This window comes from Pantherophis guttatus, chromosome 13 (genome assembly GCF_059756535.1).
Source record: "Pantherophis guttatus breed Tessera chromosome 13, ASM5975653v1, whole genome shotgun sequence".
NCBI lineage: Eukaryota > Metazoa > Chordata > Lepidosauria > Squamata > Colubridae > Pantherophis > Pantherophis guttatus.
In genome coordinates this window covers 9,176,826-9,198,652 of record NC_142075.1, presented here as the reverse complement: position 1 = coordinate 9,198,652, position 21,827 = coordinate 9,176,826, and the positions used below count along the sequence as shown (strand labels likewise).

The window sequence follows — 21,827 nt, the reverse complement described above, 5'->3', positions numbered from 1 at the left end:
TTTCAGACCGGAGATTGAAGGGAGATCTGGAGAGATTGCCTGCCACATAACACACGTGAAACCATGGTGGGATCAATGCACTAACTTTAAACACACAACTTGGAAGGAAGGTTCTCTGAATGGAAAGCATTGGCTTCACAGAGAGCTCTTGGTTTGACAATGCTGTCTTGCATTAACTACTATTGGAGCTGATCACGCAATGTGCCAAAGCCATAGATTATGGTTGGCCAACCATAACAGCTAGTAAAAGGTAAAAGTAAAGGTTTCTCCATACCAGTTGTGCCCAGGGGGTAGTGCTTATCTCCATTCGTAGACAAAGGAGCCAGTGTTGTCCAAAGACACTTCCAGGGTACTGTGGCTAGCATGACTATACTCCGAGGAGCATGGAATGCTGTTATCTTCCCACCGAAGCGGTACCTATTTATCTACTTGCATTTGCATGCTTTTGAAGTGCTAGATGGGTAGGAGCTGAGGCAAGAACAGGAGCTCAACTCGTCATGCGGTACTTGGGTCTCAAACTGCCAACCTTACAGTTGACAAGCCCAGCATCTTAACCACTAGGCCTACTACCATCCTGTAGTAGCCGGACACTTATCCAAAGCCAAGCTAAGCATTTTGTTTCAACCCAGCCTAACTGTTTAAGATGATCCTAGCTCAGGGTTGGGTTTTTTTTGCAGAAAATCCAAGGGTTTCTCTGTGCAAAGCAAAAATGAAAGTTCAGCTCCTCCATTATATATATAAAAAACTTTCTTTGATTCAGCAAGCACCCCCTAAACGTACATGTGGCAAACCAGCTTTGAACAATGTACCTTGACCATCCAACCGTTCCTCCATAGTAACCCGTTTATAGTGGAAGTTATTTTTAGGTAATTGGCAGCCTGCCTTTTACTACAATCCTAACAATCATTAGAGTTTCCTTTGTTTGGACAAAAAGAAAAAAAAAAAGAAAAGAAGACATGATATAAAACAATTCTTGACCCAGTAAAACTCTACAACAAGTTAACTAGCAACTTGCCTAAAAGTAAAGCTTATCACACTAAGGGGGGGGGAGGGCTCGTCCTCAGTGATCACATTCGACATGAGTTCACAATGCTCTTCTGTCTTCTTGGGATATTGGAAGTGAGCAGGAAGAGGGGAGGGAAGAGATGAGGAGATTGGCTGGAACGATACTTCTATTTTAAAAAACAAAATGTCTTGAGGTAGAACATTGCTTTCAAGATTTTGGAAGTGCTTTACATTGGAACAAGGATGACAACAAGGGGTGACTTTAAAGGGTGGGGGGAGGGGGTTGGAAGGAAATATTAACCAATGACCAACATGGTGGACATGGGAGTGTGACTTCTGAGGTAGTACCAAAACACGTACTGACCAAGTGCTACACTACTTGCGTTGAAGACAAAAAAAGGAAGACACAAGATACGTTTGCCTCTTCCCAAAAGACATTCAATTCCGGTTGAGGTAGGTTCTGAATTTACTTCGGGGGTTCATCCAAGTCTTTTTTTTTTTTCTTTCTTTCTTTCAAGAGCCCTTTTCCAGGGCCTGGGTGGTTCTTTTTTTGTTTTTTGTTTTTTCTTTTTTTTTCTCATTTTTTTGCCATGCTCACTTTGTCTTTGAAGCAGTTCATCCATGAAAAAAAAAACACACACATATATCCTGAGAATTATGAATGGACACGACAACAACAACAAAAAAGGATCTGTGGCTCCATTGAACCTTCCGCGTTGTGGATCCAAGTGGGGAGGTCCTTCATTGTGGGTTCATTCAACGAGATCGCCAAGACGGATCCAGAAACGATCATTCTAAAGCTGCCAGTGAAGGGACACATGGGTGAACCCCCAAGATGGGCAAGGGTATTGATCCCACGTGGTGTCAAGGTTTACGAAGTGGTGTGCGAGCTTCTCTTGAGAGAAGTCACTGGCTTGACAGCTGTAGAATGAAGACGGAGATCCAGATGGGTAGATATGGGCTTCCAAGCCTGAGGCAGGTCAGAAAGATCAACTTCATAACAGATTCCAACAAAGGCTGCATACAGATTTATGCAGAAATCAGAACTTTTGACATCGACCTGAGATTTATGTGTCATCTTAAGAGACATCAACCAGGCACAAAAAACATAATAGTAGCTGGGATGTCCTGTAAGAAGTCTGAGCTATCTTGGCAATTTATCCTTCATTGGTCGGAGCTTGCTTCAAAGCTGGTTCTTCTTGGCTGATGGTGAGCAGAGGCTGGCCGCGGGGGCCAGAAGGTACGTTTGGAAACAAGGTATTGGTCTCTTCCTCAAGGATGCTAAATTCTTCTGGAGGAAGAGTAGATATCTGGATTTCAATGGGTGAAGCATTTGGAATGTGATCCAGCTGAGAAAGCAAGGGAAAAATTGCGATTGGAACCCTCAAAGCCTGCACAATGATATTTGTCACAAAATACAAGAAGATCACGAAGACGAATGAAGGTGAAATCTATGTGTCCCAGGATAATGTTCTACGATCCTAACTGGGTCGGTCAACGGGATCGGAGTTTTTGTCTTCTGAGCTTTTGGACTCATGCTGGAGCCCGTCTTCAGGGAACGTCTCTCTAGCAGAGTGTGTCGTGTGGTGTTTGTGGCCACACTGGTCCTGTTGACTGACCCAGATTGTATCCTAGAGCAGGGATCTCCAACCTTGGCAACTTTAAGACCTGTGGACTTCAACTCCCAGAGTTCCTCAGCCAGCAAAGGTTGGGAAGGAACATGGGCCAGTCCTGGAGTCTGGGGAAGGCTCGGACGAGGGTTCTGCATTAAAGGCAGAGAAAGGGCCATCTGGGAGGTACATGCTGCCTCCAGAGCCTCCAGAGTTGGACCTCAGTGAGGCAGAGGAACAGATGAAGCCTGTTATCAGTGCACGCATGCAAGAGGCAAGAACATTTAAAACAAAAGGGACGACTCGGGAGTAGGGCTTGGAGATGATTAGCCCCTCCCATAAGACTTAAAAAAGGAGCAAAGGCAGATGGGCCTTTGCAGGAAGCAATGTTGTTAATTCTGTTCAGTTTAAAGTCTGAAGCTCTGTTTGATTCTCGACTCTGTGTGTGGACCTGGAAACAGCAAAGGACTGGCTCGCATTGCCTCTGCCAGTACAAAAGGAGCTCAGGAGGGCCGCGAGCATCCCCCTGAGCTCCATTTTCACTGGCAGAGGGTTGCAGGAAGCTGTCGCAGCCCAAAACGGGACTGAGGAGTGGGAGTCTGTTTTTGCTGGCAGAGCGCTTGGGCCACCACAGGCACCCCTGACATGAGTGAGGTCGAGCTGGCCACACCCACCCTGGCCCCCCAAGGTCAAACACAACCCTGATGCGGCCCTCAATTAAATTGAGTTTGACACCCCTGGCTTACAATGTACAACAAAAGGTTTTCTGAACAACATTCCAGTTCCACCTTGCTTTTCCTTACCGCGATTCCCTTCGTGTGGGGGCTGGGTTGGGAATGCAAAGCTGGGAACAGCCTCTCCAGTTCATTCATATCCAGTTGTTTCCCATTGACATCTGGATCTTCCCTTTTCGTCGACCCGTTGAGAGCCTGGCCAGGGACATTTCTCGGTCCTCTCGAGATCTGCGGGGTTGACAGCTGCTCTTGCACATTTTTGCACATCAGCAGTCTGCTAAAAACGAGAGGGAGACAAACATGGTGGGGTCCCTTTCCCAAACATGAAAGAAGACCCCACTGTTGGAAGTCTGTGGGAAGGGGATCAGGACAGGCTTTACTTGCAAGGGGTCCTGGGCACTGGTGAAATCTGAACCGGCTTGCTACCGGTTTACTGGCCGTGCTTGTGTACTAAGCGCGCACTGTGTGTGCACCAAAACGAGGCTTGGGAAGGTAAGTAGAACAGTGAGGGGAGGGATCAGCTGTGCCGCGTGGTTTAGCTTTCCTAGAAAGCAGGAAATCCTGCTTTCTAGCAAAGCTAAACTGCGCGGCACAGCTGATTGTCAGAAATACCAGTTCAGAGGAACCAGTAGCTTTTTTTTTTACTACTGGTTTGCCTGAACCGGTAGTTTTTATCACTACCGGTTCGCCTGAATGAGAGCGAACCAGTAGCATTTCACCCCTGGTCCTGGGTTCATTGAAATAGGAAGCTCATCTAAGACCATGGGAAGCCATCCCTGGACAGTATAAACCAGGGGAAGGGGTCATCTCTTGAATGACTCTTAACTTTTCTGTAGACCAATGGCTGCCAGAAGGAGAGTCACTTTCATGAGCAAAGTTGGGGTTTTTAAATGCTTTTAAAAGTTAAAAAAAAAAGCCTCTGATGATTGCGCGGCTCAGCTGGGATTGTCAGAGGTTTTTCAAAGCATTTTTTTTTTTGCAACCTTTTCGGCTGAAGAGGTTGTAGGAAAAAAAATGCCTTTAAAAGCCTCTGGCGATCCCAGCTGAGTGCCTGATCGTCAGAGGCTTCTAAAAGCATTTTTTTTCTGCAACCTCTTAAGGTTGTAGAAAAAATGCTTTTAAAAGTATAAAAAAAAAGTTGGCCACGCCCACCCAGTCACAATACCCCTCACCACCACCAAGCCATGCCCACAGAACTGGTAGTAACAAATTTTAGATGTCACCCCTGGTCCATACACATGGTTGATGGAACTCTCGTGTCTGTCAAAAGTGCCCAGTGACGTAGCTTGAGAAGAAATGTCGGGCAGAAAGAGAACCTACCGTCCTCTGTAGCCAAACATGAGGAAAAGGACACAGAAGATGATGCAGGTGACCCCAATGTGAATTCCAATGATGATCCCAGTAGCTGAGGTCTTGTTGGTTGACTCATCCTTCATGCAGTTGCATGGCGGGTTGAGATCTAAGGTGGGTGAGAAAGACGAAGGGAAAACCCCTTACATTTCTGAGAACCTCTGACATGAATCGTAGGACAGGAAAACAAACACCCTCTCGCATAACTCGTACAGGTAAGTGGAGTACAGGTATTCCTTGACTTACAACAGTTCCTTTAGGTCCCTATTTGTCTACTTGCATTTTTTACCTGCTTTCGAACTGCTGGGTTGGCAGAAGCTGGGACAAGTAACGGGAGCTCACCCCATTATGCCGCACTAGAGATTTGAACCGCTGAACTGCCGACCTTCTGATCGACAAGCTCAACGTCTTAACCACTGAGCCACCACGTCCCTTGTTTTTAAAGCAATTAAGGGAAGCTTAATATCAGAAAAGAAGCAAGTCCTTTTAGGAGCTGCTTTGAATTGTGAAGTCCTTGGTGCTTCTGAGCTTGGTTATTTGCAGATGTTACCCAACTAGGCAATGTTTAATTAATGTTTCATTAGCCAACTAGGTCATGTCATCAGTGTGAGTAAGTGTGGGGCTTGCTGCCTATTTATAAAGCCCTAAATCAGCCCCCTCCCCCAGCCTTTTGGACACCAGGGACTGGTTCCATAGAGAGAAGTTTTTCCGTGGGCATGGTTTCATGTGCTGCCTGCATCCCACAGATGAGGCTTCACTTGTTTATGTGGCCTGGTTTCTGGCTTGGTGTGGACGAGAGCTGGTCCATGGACCAAGGTCTGGGGACCCCCGCCCTAAATCATTCTAACTCACGGGTCTGCAACCTTAAACACTCAAAGAGCCATTTGGACCCGTTTCCCACAGAAAAGGAAACACCAGGAGCCACAAAACCTGGGTGGGTGTGGCCAACTCAATGTCACTCATTTCACCAGTCACATGACCCCCCCCCATAGCCACACCTACCCAGCCGGTTATTAGGGCAGAGAACCGGTTGTTAAAAAACACCGGGAACCACAAAACCCTTTTGACATCTCTCTATCCCTCCCTCCCTCCGTCCCCCCCTCTCTCTCTGCATCTCTCTATGTCTCTCTCTCCACCTCTCTCTGTATCTCTCTGTCTCTGCCCCGGTCGCTTCTCCATCCCCCAGTGTCACCCGTACTTTCTCAGGCCAGGTGAGGAGTGACTGGGAGGGGAGGGCTAGGGGTGGGGCCAGCCAGTAATGGGATCACCCAACAGGGAGCTACATCAGGGGGCTCAAAGAGCCACATGCAGCTCCGGAGCTGCAGGTTGCTGACACCCAATCTAACTGATAATGGTTGGGTTTCATTATTTGGGTGATAGAACATCTTCAAACAACCAAACTCAGCACCAAGGACTCCACAATTCAGCCCGGAGCTACAGACATTATCTTCTATTGGATATTTATTTATTGGTTCGATTTATATGTCACCCTTCTCCGGAGATTCAGGGCGGCTTACAATGTGTTAAGCAATAGCCTTCATACTTTTTGTATATAGCTGCTTAGTAGGGCTTTCGGCCGCCCCTAAGCGGATAACTTCAATATAAAAGATACACATGGGAACAACCATTATAAAAGACTGGAAACATTTTCTGGATTTTTTTTTTTTTTTTTTTTTTGGTGAAAATGGACAAATATGATCAAATCAATGATCTTGGGATTTGCTGATTAAAAAGGCTTGCTTATAAGAAGAAGGAAATCGTACATCTCTAGATCCATTTTGTAGTGATTTCATACAGCTTATAAAAAGTATATTTCTATTATTCCAATATCTCAATATTTAAGAAACTTCTATGTTGTATGCATGAAGAAATACATACTTATTACATACTTATTAATAATACTTAATAATAATAACAATTATTGTTAATGTATAAAAAAGACCTGACCCAATCAATGTACTTTCCACAAAACATGTATGTTTATATTGGAAAAATAAAAAACTTAATATAAAAAAAAACAAGGAAGAAATCGAGATATGACATTTGGGAGATAGGAATACCTGTAGCTGCTACAAAGCAGAACATAAGTCATTTTTTAAGGTCCTTTTTTTCTCCTTTTCTTTTTCTTTTAACTTTTAGTGTATTTTTTTTCCTTTTCTCCATTTCCCACCCAGCTCTTCCCACTTTGCATTCATCAACCCAAACATTTCAAGGCTCCTCAGGGTGAGTTGAGCCTCTCACCTGTTTTTTCAACAGTTTCTCGGAGGGACACAAAACGGACGGTGGAATTCCCATCGCCATGTTGGTTGTAAGCAAGCAGTTTGACTTCGTACACAACTGATGGATCTGAGAGAACATGGGAAATGGGGGAGATACGTTAGGTCAATCAACAACAAGGATGTGTTCACTGAGCAAGGCAAACCCAGTGCTGCTTTCTCTCCATAACTCTGATCTCTGGCATTTGTATCAGAAGTGGGAAGATATCAGCCTTGAATATCCCCGTTTTTTGGACGGGGGGTGTGTGTCTTAGGAACTCCCCTCGCCAAGTCTCAAAAGTGCTTTTTCAAAAAGCAACTGGACTTCCTTGTTTTTCCTTGAAGACGTTTTGCCTCTCATCCGAGAAGCTTCTTCAGTTCTGACTGAATGGTGGAGAATGGAAGGATTTAATGTACTTTTCGGAGTATAAGACACACTCCCCCCCCGAAGAGGGTGGAAATGTTGGTGTGTCATACACCGAATACAGCTGTTTTTGGCTTCCCAAATCCCCGCCCTGCGTGTCCTGTTTTTGTGAAAAACAGGCCTGTTTTTTGCAAAAAACGGATGCACGGAGGGTTTGGGAGGCCTGCAGAGTGCTCCTGGGGGCCGGGGGGGGGGGGGGGCAAAAACTGGACGTGTGGAGGCCCAAAACTATTTTTTTTCTTGTTTTCATCTTTGAAATCTTGGTGTGTCTTATACTCTGGTGCGTCTTATAGTCCAAAAAATACGGTATATTCTTTGCAGTCATCTGGTCATTAGTACTCTTTCTAAGAGTCGTTGAGGCTGCTTGAAGGTTTATCTGTGAGCTCAATGTCACCTGAATAGTGCAAGTGGGTGTGGAGCCTTCTTGGAACTGTTGAAAGGACTGGGCTGTAGACAGGAGATCAGTGGTGCTGTATCCCCCCACCTCTTTTGAGAGAAGGCTGTTCAGTCTTAACATAGATGGCCTTTTTGACCCCACCTTCAAAGCCGTGGTCCTCTCTGTCCAGAATGTGGACTTCAATGTGATGTCTTCAAGGAAAAACAATGAAGTCCAGTTGCTTTTTGAAAAAGGACCTTTGGCACAACCATGACCTGAATGACTGAGAATCTCCATAGATATTCCCCTCCATAAGATTATGATGTTCAAATTTGATCACAAAATTCAAATCCCACAAAACGGGGAAATAGCCCAGTCGCTTTTTCTTTCACTCTGTGTGACTTGTGGATGACCGTTGGCTTATAGGAATTCTCCATGTCTGGCTTGTCATTTGCCAGATGTTTGACTATCCACTTGTAGCTCTGCAGATGTCAGGCCCACAGGGGGCTTCTGCCAATGGAAAGCCAAGGATTCCTCCAACCCAAAACTCCAACCCTGAGTAGATACATTCATACATTCTTCTCCATTGCAAAAGGATTATATTTGGCTTGAGGCATCTGAACAAATCAACCCATAGTTGAGGCACAAATTCGACCAGGGTTCGAATTATCCTACTTCGGACCCATAATGCAAAATCCCAACTCTCTGGAGAAGGGTCTAATGCTGGGAAAGGTGGAAGGAAAAAGAAGAGGACAACCAACTACAAGGTTGATGGACTCAGTTACAGATGTAATGAAAGCAACAATGGAAGACCTGACGGATCAGCTTGGAGTCCCAAAGGTGCTTTTTCAGGAGGCAACTGAATTAAGAAAGTCCAGTTGCCTCCTGAAAAACACCTTTGGGACAACCATGACCTGGATGACTGAGAATCTCCATAAAAAATCAGCTTGGAGACAGATCATCATGGAGAAAACGTATCTGCGAGGTCCCTAAGAGAAGACAATGCCTTGATGGTACATAATCAATCATCAATCAATCTACCCAAGAGCGTGATGCTTGATGGGTAGTCCATAGCCCTCCCTCTTTCTCTACCACATCCTTCTTCTCTACTCACCAAGATGAGTAAGGTTGCAAGAGGTGACATTGCTGGGCAGAAGCATGGGCCCCGTGAAGTGCGGAAGGTGGACTTTGCGGTAGAAGAGTTTGAACCCTTCATGTTGGCCCAGTTTGATGGAAGGTTCCCACGTGGCTTGAACGGCGGTGCTGTTGAGGACTTTAATGAAGAGGGAAGGCACTGCTGGTACTGAAAGGAAGCAGAAGGCAGAGAAGGGTTGGGTGAGGTCTTCTTTCTCCTTCCGAACTTAAAGCCCATGCCAGTGCACCTCAAAGGTACTTTGGACCAGGGGTCTCCAACCTTGTCAACTTTAAGCCTGGCGGACTTCAACTCCCAGAATTCCACAGCCAGCTGGCTGGAGAATTCTGGGAGTTGAAGTCCACCAGGCTTAAAGTTACTAAGGTTGGAGACCCCTGCTTTGGACTGATAACCATGAAATCATAAACGTATTTATTTATTTTAGAACATTTATACAAATGTATATTTAGACAAGAGCCACCGTGGTGCAGTGGTTAGAATCCAGTGCTGAAGGCTACTTCTGCTGCCTGTCAGCTGCCTGCAATTTGGCAGTTTGAATCTCACCAGGCTCAAGGTTGACTCGGCCTTCCATCCTTCTGAGGTCGGTCAAATGAGGACTCAGATTTTTGTGGGGGGAGCAATAGGCTGACTCTGTAAACCGCTTAGAGAGGGCTGCAAAGCCATGGGACGCGGTATATAAGTCTAAGTGCAAGTGCTATTTATATAGCCGCCTACTCGCTCGCAGTGACTCTAGGCGGCTTACAAAGAGTAAAAACACCAAACAGGAAAAAATAAATAAAAATTTTAAAAAGATACAAAACAATAACACCCCCCCCTCCACCCATCCTGGTGACAGGACACGGTTAAACAAGCCATTTCATGGCTCCAACCCGCTCTGGATTCCCCAGGCCCTCTGGCAAAACCACATTTTCAGGGCCTTCCGAAAGATTGCCAAAATGGAGGGCCAGTCTAATTTCTGCAAGGATGACGATGTTCCAAAGGGAGGAAGCCACCACGGAGAAGGCCCTTCTTCTGGGTCCCTCCAGATGTACCTCCTCAGGGGATGGGATCTGCAACACGCCTCCCCGTTTGAGTGGGTTCAGGTAGATGTGACCGGCAAGAGACGGTCCATCAGATTTTATCAAATTTATTTCGCCGCGAGCCCTCGCCTTCAGCCAGTGATTGCTTATGTGGAACTGTCAACCCTCATGTCAACCCTGAAGCTGACCTGACCAAAGCCATTTTGACAGCTTCAGTGTTGCCACACTGGGGCTGAGGGATAGGGAGGGGGAATTTGAGAGAGAGAGGATTCTGTAGCCAAAACAAAATACTTTCTCTTGGGAACCAAGGACATTCTCACACTGATCGGAGGAAGATGGAGAGACGCTACCCGGTTGTCAGACCGCACCTGGACTATGTGACTGATTGTTTTGAGAAAGAGACAAAAAGAGACAAAACTTTTACTTTTAATTAGGTGAAAACTCGCGGGAGTCTTTAGAGTCAGTTTCCCCCAGATCTGTGCCAATATATTTCCAATAAAGCTATTCTTTGAGGAATTCACCTGCCTCAGAGTTGTTCTTACTACGGGATTGTTGTTTGGACCCCTGACACCTCAAAACATCAGGAACAGCCTCCAGATGCTACTCTGGATATACTCTTGATCTGAAGGAAGCCCAGAGGTGGAACCACAAATCATAAATCAAGCTAGGATGGGGGTGCTGAGCTAATGATTAACTGGGTTTGCTCATCCATTACGAAACTAACGCTTAACTCTATTTCACCAGTGCAAAGCTGAATATGCATACGTATGCTAAATGTAACAAATATGATTAATAATATCTTAGTTGTATTATGTAGAATATGGTGATTGACATAAAAACAATATGTTGAAATAATGAATAACCAAATAACAAGTTGAATGAGCAATAATGGAAGATTTTAATGTAATATAAACATTGATATTAATATTAGTTATAGAGGTTTGTTAAATGTTAATAAATACGATTGATAATATTTTATTCATGTTAACAGGTATGTTAATTAAAATGGGGGAGTGGTATAAAAACAGCATATTGAAATATTGAATAACCAAACAATGAAAGATTATAATTTAATATAAAGATGTGTATTATTATTATTATCAGTATTATATAAGCTTGTTAAATGAAACAAATATGATTAATACTAATTGTCTTGTATGAAATGTATGATATTGGGGTACCACAGTTTTCACACACTGCTATGCTTGTAAAAAATAAAAAACTTTTTTTTAAAAAAAGCTGATTTTTTTTTTTTAAAGGCAGAGTTTGTGGCAGGAGGGAGAGGAAGGGTTGGCTTGGAGCATCAGAGGCCTCTGTAATTTATGAACCTGTTACCAGATCCATAACAGTAGCATTGAAGGAGTTGAAAAAAAAATGTGTATTTTAAAAGAAAACAATGACAAAAGGAGAAACTCCAGACTTTATGAGGCTGCAAGCTCATGTCCTGAACTCCCAGGCTTTGGGTCAACGATTTGAAGGATTTTAAAAGTCTTGCCAAATCCCGCGCGTTCTCTCAGAGGAACCAGAAACTTTCGCAGAAGGACAGATTGGCCATCTCAAAGTTACACTAGTCCTCGACTTACAACAGTTTGCTTAGTGACGGTCCAAAGTTGCAACGGCACTGAAAAACAAGCGATTGATGATCATTTTTTTCCCCACGCTTATGTGAATGATGGTTGCAGTATCCCCGGATTGTGGGATCGTTGTTGCGACCTTCTGACAAGCAAAGGCCTTGGTAGTACAGTGGTCTAAGACACCCTGTTATTAAGCTGGTTATTAAGACCAGCTGCCTGCAATTACTGCAGGTTCGAATCTCGCCAGGCTCAAGGTTGACTCAGCCTTCCATCCTTTCTAAGGTAGGTAAATTGAGGACCCAGTTTGTGGAGGCAATAAGCTGACTGTATAAATATACAAAAGGATGAAGGCTATTGCTTAACGCATTGTAAGCCGCCCTGAGTCTCCGGAGAAGGGCGGCATATAAATCAAAAAAAAAAAAAAAAAGGCAAAGCCAGCTTTACTTAACAACCGTGTTACCAACTCAACAACCGCAGTGATTCACTTACCCGCCGTGCCAAGAAAGGTCATAAATGGGACCAAACCAGTGTTGGGATTCAAGTAATTTAACGACCGGTTCTCTGCCCTAATCATTTCTTCCAACAACCAGTTTGCCAAACTGCTCAGAAAGTTAACAACCGGTTCTCCCAAAGTCGCGCGAACCGGCTGAATCCCACCACTGGACCAAACTCACTTAACAATGGAAATCATGGGCTCAGCTGTAGTCCTAAGTCAAGGACTACTTGAAGGCTTTGATCAAACTGTTCCCTCACCCATCTAGAACTGAAACGGGGACATTATTCACAAAGCCAAGGTGGATTGATCTCCAGCACTGTGCAATATTCCCTCTGGCAGAACATCTAAACCTGAAGCTGAGCCTTCTCACCTTCTCCCAAGGTGCTCACCAGCACAATGTCAGAGGCCTTACTGGCCCCGCGAGAGGTGTAGGCTTTGATGTAGAAACTGTAAGTTGTGGAAGGCTCCAGGTCGGTCACAAGCTGCTGGAAGGTGCTTTTACTGACGGCCTCTTGATATTCCATTTCCACCGGGTCTGAAATACAAGAGGAAGGAATCAGGAAGGAAGGAGAGAGAGAAAGGAAGGGAGGGAGGGAGGAAGGAAGGAAGGGGAGAGAGGAAGGAAGGAAGGAAGGGAGGGAGGGGAAGGGAGAGAGGATGGAAGGAAGGAAGGGAGGGAGGGAGGGAGGGAGGGAGGAAGGAAGGAAGGAAGGAAGGGGAGAGAGGAAGGAAGGAAGGACAAGAGAAGAAGGGAAGAGAAGGGGAAGGAAGGAAGGAAGGAAGGAAGGGAGGGAGGGGAAGGGAGAGAGGATGGAGGAGGGAGGGAGGAAGGGAGAGAGGGAGGAAGGAAGGAAGGTGAGAGAGGAAGGAAGGAAGGACAAGAGAAGAAGGGAAGAGAAGGGGAAGGAAGGAAGGAAGGAAGGAAGGAAGGGAGGGGAAGGGAGAGAGGAAGGAAGAGGAGAGAGGAAGGAAGGAAGGGAGGGAGGGAGGGAGGGAGGAAGGAAGGAAGGAAGGGGAGAGAGGAAGGAAGGAAGGACAAGAGAAGAAGGGAAGAGAAGGGGAGGGAAGGAAGGAAGGGAGGGGAAGGGAGAGAGGATGGAAGGAAGGGAGGGAGGGAAGAAGGGAGGGAGGGAGGAAGGAAGGTGAGAGAGGAAGGAAGGAAGGAAGGAAGGAAGGAAGGACAGATGGAAGGAAGGAAGAAAGGAAGGAAGGAAGAAAGGAAGGAAGGAAGGAAGGGGTCCAGGGAGCCAGCATTTGGAAGAAGTGTGCTGCAGATCCTCAGTTTCCACCGAGGAGCCCTACAGACCTGCCTCAGATGCCTTACGTCCTCTGCCACCTGGAAAGGCATTTTGAGAATTCAGGCCAGAGCACTGCTTAGAAATCAAGAGCTAATGGTTAATTTCTATTTATTGGAGGTGGAATCTCTCCATTTGATCTCCTGCCTGCCTGCCAGCTTCCTTCTTAAGGGAGGCTGGTATTGTTGTATTTTGCCACTAGATGTCAGGCATGCCAAAACTTTTATATATTTCCTTCTCTCTTTCTCTTTTTTTCTCTCTCTCCCTCCCTCCCCCTTTCTCTTGTGTTGTCTTCTCTTTCTCTTGTCTCTCCTCCCTCCGTTTCTCTCTCTCTCTCACATACACACACACACACCCACACTTCATTTAGATTCTCAAAGCAGCTTACATGGCAGAGAAAGTGCTAAATTTAAGACCGGGCAAAGAGAGTTCAAATTCCTAATCCTATTCCTAAACAAAATGCGATGCCTTTGAGACTATTTGCCTTCATTATCCTCCCTAAGGAAGGATAAAATCGGGGAGAAAGCATGCCCTTAAAGGAAAGAAAAAAAAAATATAGAAGGAAACATGGCAAATAAACCAATCAGTTCTCTAGCTACTTTTTCCAACGCCTGTATATTAATCCACACAGTTTACCAAAGGTTTTTCCCCCCCCCAATCTATAATTATACAGGAAGTCCTTGATTTACAACAGCTTGTTCAGTGACCATTCAAAGTTGGTAACGGCATTGGAAAAACTGACATGACTGTTTTTCGCACTTACGACAGCATCCCCATGGTCATGTGATCAAAATTCAGGTGCTTGACAACTGACCCGTATTTACGACGGTTGCTGTGTCCCAAGGTCACGTGATCCCCTTTTGCGACCTTCTGACAAACAAAGTCAACGGGGAAACCTAGCATCTTGGCATGAATTAATCACATTTGGCCAGTAAAGAGTTCAGTTCTGTTCTGTTCCATTCCGTTTTGTTCCATTCCATTCCATTCCATTCCATTCCATTCCATTCCATTCCATTCCATTCTGTATTCTACTCTACTCTATTCCATATTCTATTCTATTTTGTTCTGTATTCTATTCTGTTTTGTTCTGTTCTGTTCCGTTCCATTCCATCCCGTATTCTACTCTACTCAACTCTACTCTATTCCATATTCTATTCTATTCTATTCTATTCTATTCTATTCTATTCTGTTCTGTTCTGTTCTGTTCTGTTCTGTTCCGTTCTGTCCCATCCCGTCTCGTCCCGTCCCAATCCATATTCTACTCTACTCTACTCAACTCTACTCTACTCTACTCTACTCTATTCCATATTCTATTCTATTCTGTCCTGTCCTGTCCCGTTCTGTTCCGTTCTATTCCGTATTCTACTCTACTCTACTCTACTCTATCCCATATTCTATTCTATTCTATTCTATTCTATTCTATTCTATTCTATTCTATTCTATTCTGTTCTGTTCTGTTCTGTTCTGTTCTGTTCTGTTCTGTTCCATTCCGTTCCGTTCTGTTCTGTCCCGTCCTAATCCATATTCTACTCTACTCTACTCAACTCTACTCTACTCTACTGTATTCCATATTCTATTCTATTCTGTCCTGTCCTGTCCCGTTCTGTTCCGTTCCATTCCGTATTCTACTCTACTCTACTCTACTCTACTCTACTCTACTCTACTCTACTCTACTCTACTCTACTCTACTCTATTCTATTTTTATTCCATTCCATTCCATTCCATTCCATTCTTTACTATATTCAACTATATTCTACTCTGTTCCATTCCGTTCCGTTCCATTCCATTCTGTTCCATTCCAAACCATTCTATTCTGTACGCTACCCTACCCTACGGAAATGCAGGGGCATGCTGACTGCTAGATGGTGCAATGCAAAATAGGACAGTTGCACCTTGCTTGAGTCCCTCATCATTCCATCAATGTCCCTCCACCCTCGAGCAGGTCTCCCATAACCCCATCTCCAATTAACTGCCAACCCTCTGCTTGAGAACCGCTAGTCAGAAGCGTAAGAAAAGAGATTCTCTGTATAGCGCAAATATTAGCAGTCTTCAGCCCTTCTCAGCCACTCCTACCTGCTGCTTTTCTTATGTGCAGGACGTAGCCGATAATCTCCTTGGTGTTTTGCAACGGCTCGCTCCACAGCAGTTGGACGGTGGTAGCCGAGACGGAAGCTGCTTTGACTTCTTGGGGAGGACCCGGAAGTCGGTCGGCCCACAGCACCGTCAAGCGGGCACTGGCTTGGGTGGAGCCCGCGCTGTTCTCAGCGATGCACTGGTAGATGGCCTCATCTGTCTGGCCAATGTTGGAGATAGTGAGCGTGCTGGATGGAAAACAATCAAACCAGGCATGATTAGCATTTTCTAGCAAGCCCCCTAAGGACTCAGCCTTCCTCTGACCCCGTTCACACAGCCCCAGGCAGACCAGGTTAATCCTTCAGTGTTTGAAAAGGGTGTAACGGAAGTCTAGATTGCCCAGGTGAGACTTCTCTGCATGCTTTGTCTTGTGTAGGTGTTCTGCCCCAGCTCCGGATTCCCAAGGATTGTGACACACACCAACGGTCCTTATCAAAGTTATAAAATACCAAGAATAAACAAAGTCCGGCAAATGTTGGCAACCAGCCCAGAAAACAAGATACGATAAGACACTCGCTCTCCAAAATGCTCTGTAATAATTACACATTGTTTCCAGCAAGAAATTACTAACTGCGTGCGACTTAAATAAGCTAAGGGAGTGGCCAATTATCCTCAAACCTTACTCTCGAGGAGACCTCCTCCTCCTGAGGAACCACTCCTGCCTTTTGGCAGCCCTGCGTGCTCGAGCGTTGAGAAAAGGCTCCTCCACTTCACTCTCTTCACTTGAAGGAGCCTCTGGAGGTTCTGAAGGCCCTGGCTGAGTCTCTGCCTCTGGCACCACATCCTCTTCAGCCTCCTCGCTGTCTGAAGCGAGCACCGGCTGCTCAGGCTGCTGGCGCGACACCACACCAGCCTCCTCCTCGTCAGGATCAGCTATGATCCGTGCAGGCCGCTGGCGGGCCACAACAGTAGGGTGGGAGAAAGCAAAGTGGACACTTGCTATGTGTGAAAACTTGGATCCCCCAAAAGTAAGTGGATTATGTTGAAGGAAAGAGAGGAAATGAGCAGGAGTAGAAGAAGGAGGTGATGAAATTAATTGGCTCTTGTAATTGGCCCACATCTCAGCAGAGGCAAAAAAAAAAAAATCCCCTTTGCAAACACCACCAAAAATAAAAGGCTTTCTACATTTCCAGTGGACAGAAAATTACTAATAAAGAAGAATATTTGTAGCTCAGATATTGGTGCTATCTGAACGTCGCTGTTTTCTTGCAGATGTTTTACTACCCAAACCTGGTAATATCATCAATGCTAGTAACTAGGACTGTGCTAGCAATGGTTAGGACTGATGATGTTACCTAGTTTGGGTGATGAAATGTCTGTAAGGAAACAGCCAAGCTCAAAGAGCACCAAGGACCCCTCAGAAAATTACCAGCCAAGCTTTGTGAACCTGACACTCATGGTAATTGATACTTATGATGAAGTGAAGTTGTCTTTTCCCAGCCAACATCCATCCATCATCTTTCTATCTTTCTATCTTTCTATCTTTCTATCTTTCTATCTATCTATCTATCTATCTATCTATCTATCTATCTATCTATCTATCTATCTATCTATCATCTCTATCTATCTATCTATCTATCTATCTATCATCTATCATCTATCATCTATATCTATCTATCTATCTATCTATCTATCTATCTATCTATCTATCTATCATCTATCTATCATCTATCTGTTTCATCTGTGTCTATCATCATTAAAACTTTTAAACAAAAAGATAAAAACTAATGCAAGCCAATATAAAGTAAGGAAGAATAAATAAAAAGAAAGAAAGCAAAGAGTTCAAGAAAAGAAAACAAGCTGAAAAGAAAAAAGAAAAAAGGAAGAAAAGATGATGTAAAGCAATGCCTCCCAATATTCTTCATAGCAATCATCAGTATCCCAGATCGATCGATCCATCTAACTATCTATCTCTATCTATCTATCTATCTATCTATCTATCTATCTATCTATCTATCTATCTATCTATCTATCTATCTATCATCTATCTATCTCTATCATCTATCTATCTCTCTATCTATCTCTATCATCTCTCTCTCTCTCTCTCTCTCTCTCTTCCATCTGTCTATCTATCATCATTAAAACTTTTAAACAAAAAGATAAAAACTAATGCAAGCCAATATAAAGTAAGGAAATAAATAAATAAATAAAAAGAAAGAAAGCAAAGAGTTGAAAAAGAAAAAGAAAAAAGGAAGAAAAGATGATGTAAAGCGATGCCTTCCAATATTCTTCATGACTTTTTTTGGCCAGATTCTGGGGACACCCCCAAAACTCTGCAGGTTGATTTATTAGACTTCGATAGCCGCCAGCTCAACAAACGGCTCGTAGGTTCAGTGTATCATGAAATGATCTCAGTGGCCATGAGCAAACATTTTGCCGAAGATTGCCAGCCATTGTACGATCCATTATCCCAACCCTGTTTTCCCCCCAGCTTTCAGACTGTAAGAGTTGAGCAATTTAGAAGTTAGAATTAAAATGGGTTGGGCTCACTCCAGCTCCTTCGCAGCTGTTCAGTGAAAAATGCATAATGTAATTTGCAAGCCTTACACCCTGTTGTAGCATAATTGTTGCTGAGTGCTGGGAGGTGGCAGGGAGTAGCATTAATCTGAATATATAAAGAAATAAAATAAACCAGGCTATTCAGAATGATTCAAAAGCGGTATTCCATTACAGCACCTCTTTAAAACAGCCATATTCCTCCTCCAGGCTCCTGAAAAATGAGAACCTGAAGATAGACACGGCTGCTTTAATAGTCAATTTATTAAAGTTGCTGCGCATTTACAGTAATGTAAGTTTAAATGCTTAACAATGGCTACATATAATCTCTTTGTTAAGGGATGGCAAGATCTCTTCAAATTTGGCTGGAATGAAAAAAAAAATGGAGGTAGAGGGAAAGAGAATTTTTTATTCATTTATTTGGTAAAATTTATTGTCTGCCCTTCTTGCCACAGGGTAACTCTGAGTGGCTTACAAACTCAAGATTGCATGAACTATATACCAAACCTAAAAGGCGTAAGTAAAATATTATAAAGACCCAAATGCTGCATCTCAGCTAAAAGATGGGAAGGGAGGAAGTAAGATGGGGGGGGAGGGGGGAAGAATAGGATGATTGGGGGGGGGATCTGTTATTAATCTATAAACCACCACCCCTTGTTAAACCCTTGTTAAACTACCAAGGAGCCTTGGTAGTACAGTGGTTTAAAGCACCCTGTTATTAAGACCAGCTACCTGCAATTACTGCAGGTTCGAATCTCTCCAAGGCTCAGGGTTGACTCAGCCTTCCATCCTTTCTAAGGTAGGTAAATTGAGGACGCAGTTTGTGGGGGCAATAAGCTGACTTTGTATAAAAATATACAAAAGGATGAAGGTTATTGCTTAGCGCATTGTAAGCCGCCCTGAGTCTCCGGAGAAGGGCGGCATATAAATCAAATTTTAAAAAAAACAAAAAACCCTCCATTGGAGCACCAAGCCAACTGGCAGAGTCAGATCTTTAGACTAGTATGGAAGGTCAGGAGGGATGGAATGGACTTCACTCAGGTGGGGGGGGGGGGCACACAATGTTCCAGAGCAGGGGTCTCCAACTTTGGCAACTTTAAGACTTGTGGACTTCAACTCCCAAAGTCCCTCAGCTGACTGGGGAACTCTGGGAGTTGAAGTCCACAAGTCTTAAAGTTGCCAAGGTTGGAAACCCCCGTTCCAGAGGGCAGATGCAATGGCAGAGAAGGCTCTTCTCCTGGACCTCACCAACTGGAATTCTCTGGCCAAGGGGATTCGCAGTACACCTCCTCTGTCAGCACGGGTGGGGTGGGCCAATCCCATTGGGATGAGATCAGTGATGAAATCCAATTTTTTTTACCACTGGTTCTGTGGGCATGGCTTGGTGGACGTGGTGTGGCTTGGTGGCCGTGGCAGGGGAAGGATACTGCAAAATCCCCATTCTCTCCCCACTCTTGGGGGAAGGATATTGCAAATTCTCCATTCCCACCCCACTCTGGGGCCAGCCAGAGATGGTATTTGCCAGTTCTCCAAACTACTCAAAACTTCTGCTACCGCTTCTCCAGAACCTGTCGGAACCTGCTGGATTTCATCCCTGGATGAGATGCTCCCTTAAGTAACCTGGATTTATGTCCTGAAGGGCTCTAAAGGTGTTTACCAACCCCTTGAATTGCACCCAGAAGCAAATTTTGCAGAAAGTTAGAAAGTAAAGAATGATGTAGTGTGAACATATAATCCTTCCTCTCTTTCTTCTCTCTTTTAACACGTCCATTTACTCTCCCAATTAGAAACGGCTGGTTTTGGGTTCAGGACAAATAGAAAGACATGCTTTTTCATGTGTGAATGCACCGGTGTGTGAATGCATACCGATATTTTAAAAGACCAGGAGGGAATTTTTTTGCATAATTGATCCCAAACTATCTGGTACTATTAGGTCTTGCTATGAACATTACTTTGCCAACCTAGTGGAAAGAGGGAAAAGCCTTGAAGAACTGAAGAAACAGCAATTCCCAAGGAAAGAGTCAGATTTAAAAAAATTAATCTGAGTCAGGGCCAGAACTGTAACCTAAGAAAACATGTGTGAGCCCTGGTGATGCAGTAGTTAAAGTGTAGTATTACAGGCAAGCTTTGGCCACAGCTTGGAGTTCAATCCTGACCAGCTCAAGGTTGACTCAGCCTTCTATCCTGTTGATAAAATGAGGACCCAGATTGTTGGGGGCAACATGCAAATAATGCTTGTACATTGTAAACTGGCCAGAGAGTGCTGTAAAGCCTAAATGCTATTGCTATTTCAGACAAGACCATATCTAGCTCTCATTAAGATAATGGGAGGGAGGGAGGGGGAGAGAAAAAGAGAGGGAGAGGGAGGAGAGAGAGAAAGAGAGAGAAGGAAAGAGAGAGAGGGGGAGAGAGAGAGAGAGAAAGAGAGAGAGAGAATGAGAGAAAGTGGGAGAGGGAGAAAGAGAGAAGGAAAGAGAGAGGGGGAGAGAGAGAGGGAGAGCAAAAGAGAGAGAGAAGAGAGAGAGAAAGAGAGAAAAGAGAGAGAAATAGACAAGGAGAGGGAGAGAAAGAAAGAAAGAAAGAGAGAGAGAGAGAAGGAAAGGGAGAGGGGGAGAGAGGGAAAGAGAGGGAGAGAGAGAGAAGAGAGAGAAAGAGGGAGAGAGAGAAAGAGAGAAAGAAAGAGAAGGAAAGAGAGAGGGGGGAGAGAGAGGGAGAGAGAAAGAGAGAGAAGAGAGAGAGAGAGAGGGAGGGAGGGAGAGAGAAAGAGAGAGAAAGAGAGAGAGAAAGAGAGAGGGAGAGAGAAAGAAAGCGAGAGAGAGAGGGAGAGGGAGAAAGAGAGAGGCATGCATTCAGATTTGCAAGTGTCTGCTACAATAGTTCTCTAAAAACGTAGTATTAGCCTGCATGACTTTGGATTCCTAGTCCTGTTTACCTCGAAGGACTGACGGCCAGTTTGGCTGGATTCACATAACAAGACTTGGCTAAACGGCGTTGAACAGTTTGTATTTCGATGTGTGGTGCGAACCAGGCTATAATTTTAAACCGTTATCTGGTTTATTTGTTGGACAGAACATGCTAAGTGAGCAAAGCATCACTGTTTGGTTCGCACAGGCTTAGGGGGTTAAGCAAGTTATCTGATCCCTGCCAGCAATTGTGGAACAAAAGCAGTCAAGTTAATATTTATTGTTTGATGATACGGTTGAAAGGCTAATCAATAAAGTAAATACAATGAGGAATTCCCATTGCTCCGTGTAAGGAGAATATAAATAACTGAGCAATACAGGCTATCAACAAACTACCAGATCAGCACAAATTCTTCCTAGGACCATGATGGCGAACCTGTGGCACGCGTGCCACGGGTGGCACGGGGACCCATATCGGTGGGCATGCGAGCATTGCCCTAGCTCAGCTGTAGCGCACATGCACGCGCACGCCAACTGATTTTCGGGCCTTCCGGGCCCACTGGAGGGCCTCCAGAGGGGAGGGGAAGGCTGTTTTTGCCCTCCCCAGGCTCCTAGAAAGCCTCTGGAGCCTGGGGAAGGTGAAAAATGGCCACCATGCCATCGCATGCCAAAAGTGGGGGAGCACAGGGGGGTCACACGTGCGTGCACAGGGGGGTGGGGCATATTGACCTGTGGGTGTGGGCCCGCACGCATGCAACCCCCCGCGCTCCCCCCGCTTTTGGCACGCGACGGCAAAAAGGTTAGCCATCACTGTACTAGGATGTTCCCAGTTCCATATAATCACATCTGTCTTGTTCAACATCATCCGTTCCTCCTCTGCAAATATCCAGAACCGTACAGGGTACGGGATACATCCGGATTAAATTTGGCTGCTGAGATGATTTTAGCGAAGTGGCCGAAAGGCCTCTCTGTGATGGCCCAGATTTGGTACATCTGATGAAACT

At 44.8% G+C, this 21,827-nt stretch overlaps 1 protein-coding gene across 1 annotated transcript in view; it reads right to left on the bottom strand.

The window, feature by feature from the left end:
* Nucleotides 1–2,090: 2,090 nt before the first annotated feature.
* Nucleotides 2,091–21,827, bottom strand: part of IGDCC3 (immunoglobulin superfamily DCC subclass member 3) — a 125,302-nt gene continuing 105,565 nt past the window's right edge. The window contains 8 exon segments of the mRNA XM_034424761.3: nt 2,091–2,236; nt 2,238–2,354; nt 3,419–3,623; nt 4,670–4,808; nt 6,941–7,045; nt 8,869–9,057; nt 12,367–12,531; nt 15,365–15,612. Coding sequence (XP_034280652.3) covers nt 2,189–2,236; nt 2,238–2,354; nt 3,419–3,623; nt 4,670–4,808; nt 6,941–7,045; nt 8,869–9,057; nt 12,367–12,531; nt 15,365–15,612 — 1,216 coding nt within the window. The 3' untranslated portion in view covers nt 2,091–2,188.